The sequence below is a fragment of the Carlito syrichta genome, unplaced genomic scaffold, assembly GCF_000164805.1.
Source record: "Carlito syrichta isolate Samal-C Ts95f unplaced genomic scaffold, Tarsius_syrichta-2.0.1 Scaffold307112, whole genome shotgun sequence".
In the NCBI taxonomy this organism is placed as follows: Eukaryota; Metazoa; Chordata; class Mammalia; order Primates; family Tarsiidae; genus Carlito; species Carlito syrichta.
Window position 1 is genome coordinate 673,147 of NW_007251208.1, and position 2,104 is coordinate 675,250.

The 2,104-nt window shown below is 52.6% G+C and overlaps 1 protein-coding gene across 3 annotated transcripts in view; it reads left to right on the forward strand.

Moving 5' to 3' along the window:
• FEZF1 (FEZ family zinc finger 1) overlaps positions 1 to 316 on the forward strand; it is a 3,406-nt gene extending 3,090 nt beyond the window's left edge. For all 3 annotated transcript variants that reach the window (XM_021715443.1, XM_021715446.1, XM_021715445.1), the window contains one exon: positions 1 to 316. This exon is cut by the window's left edge and continues 65 nt beyond it. In XM_021715443.1, coding sequence (XP_021571118.1) covers positions 1 to 103 — 103 coding nt within the window. In that variant the 3' untranslated portion in view covers positions 104 to 316.
• The last annotated feature ends 1,788 nt before the right edge of the window (positions 317 to 2,104 follow it).

Sequence of the window (2,104 nt, forward strand, 5' to 3'; positions counted from 1 at the left end):
GCCCCCGCCGCAGCAGCCTCCGCCCGCGACGCTGCCGCCTCTGCAGCCGCCGCTGCCACCCCCGGGGCCCTTGCAGCCCGGGCTTCACCAGGGCCACCAGTGATGCGGCCGAGGTTCCTCCCAGCCTCAGCGGGGAGAGCCCCCACTGCTGGGGCGGAGGCGAATGAGAGCTCCCGGCAGGGTCCCGTGTGGGGAACCCAGCGCAGGGTGGGCCCCACACTGCAACCTCTGCGTTCCCCGGACTTTCGCCTCTTGCATGCACCTGCTAAATGGTTTTGTGTATTATATACTACATAGGCACTAACAATTATGAGCAATTTGGAGGCTTTTGTTTGTTTACTTTTTTTTTAATTTTTATTTTTAATTTGGAAAGACTTCATCTCGGGTGCAGAGATGGTGTTTTGTTTTGTTTTGTTTTGTTTTGTTTTGAAACAAAGTTCTGCTATATTTATTGAGATCTGTATTATTCTACCCGGGAATGCTGCACCATTTTAATTTTATTATTGTATATATTTCCACTGTGTTGATTCTGCGGTCTCAAGATGCCTGCTGATTGTTTATTATCGTTTCTTCCTTCCCTGAAGTAACCAACACTGTGTGTATGTTATATATACACGCATGGATGTGTGCACCTGCTAAAGGCACCATTCTGCATTCGTGAGCGCGCGCGCGCGCGCGCACACACACACACACACACACACACACTCTAGATAAGGGTGGCTCATTATGGATGATTTCGAATTTTGGTTTTGATTCTTGCACGTGAAAATTGATCCATTGACTGCTGAAAATAAATTATTGGAACATGCCTATTTAATCAACACACGTTAGGACTCTGATGTTCATATTATTCAACTCATGAACCCTGATTCTAACCTCTCCTCCTATTTAAAAAGTTCAACTCTGGATTAGTAATATTCATAATGCTTTGATCTGAAAATTCACCAACTACAGATAGTCTTCTCTAATAGTTAATACTTAGGGGCAAAGTTATGAAAACTGGTAACGTTCAGCGGCAGAAGATGGGGCATTTTCTACCAGAACCACAAATTTGGCCTGGACCATCTGATATATTTGTAGCACACAGTTAAATGGGAAAAGTACGTCTAGGAACGGTGTGCAACACGCACCGCCCGGACGCAATACGATGCTGTGCAATAGACAGGTACCTATTGTCTGTATCCTGAAGGCACATACTAACTTGTCCACAGCTGGCAGGGGGAGCCTCCGTGTTTTTGCATGTGTATATACGTTTGTAGACGAATATACTTCCATTCAAGGAGGAAACATGGATGAAAACCAAACGGTGGCGGGTGCCAGGTCCTTGAAATGCTTTAAGTGTTAATCAGCAGCTCCGCTGTGAGCTCGGGCTCTGGTGTTTTCTAACTGTAAGTCTCTCCTGTTTTCTTGCCAAAACAGTGAAACAACTGCTAAAGACTTTAATTAAGAGGGGTAATTAGTTCAGATTTATCAAAGCCGGGTTGTTATACTATTAGCTGCTCAGTAGAAGCTGCCAGACAAACTCACAGCTCAGCCCAGGAGTCCCGCCGCAGCGGCGGGGCCACATCCTGGAAGTGAGGCTGGGGGGAGCGCGGGTCGCAGGGGTCCCCGCCTCGCCGCCGTGGTCCCCACCGCCCCGCCAGCCTCGCCCCTCTCCCTCGCCTGTGCTGACTGCGTAGACCCCGCCGTGGATCCCCACGCGGCCCCCGGCTCCAGAGGGCCCAAGGATGTCCCCTCGGAGTCGGGCGGCCTACCCCGCCGGGGAACCGCCCCGACGGCTGCGGGAGCGTGTTTAAATGTACTGTCCCGCCCGGCTTTTCTGCGCCCTGCTGTGCCCAAGGAAAAGCGGCACCGCTCGGCGAAAGGCCAAACCGAGGACGGAGGTGAGCGGGGGACTCCGCAGGGCGCGGCGACAACCTCCCAGGCAATCTGAACCACACATCAAGGCAGGGAAGGACTGACGGCTCTGGTGACCCGAGCGCTCCTCGGGGGTCCAGGAGGCAGGCTTGTGTCTTTGACCTAGAGAAGGAGCGGGTCCTGCGGGGACCCCCAAGCCAAGTCCCGCCCGGCCCCTTGGGGGCTGGGGAGAGAGGCTGGGGAATCC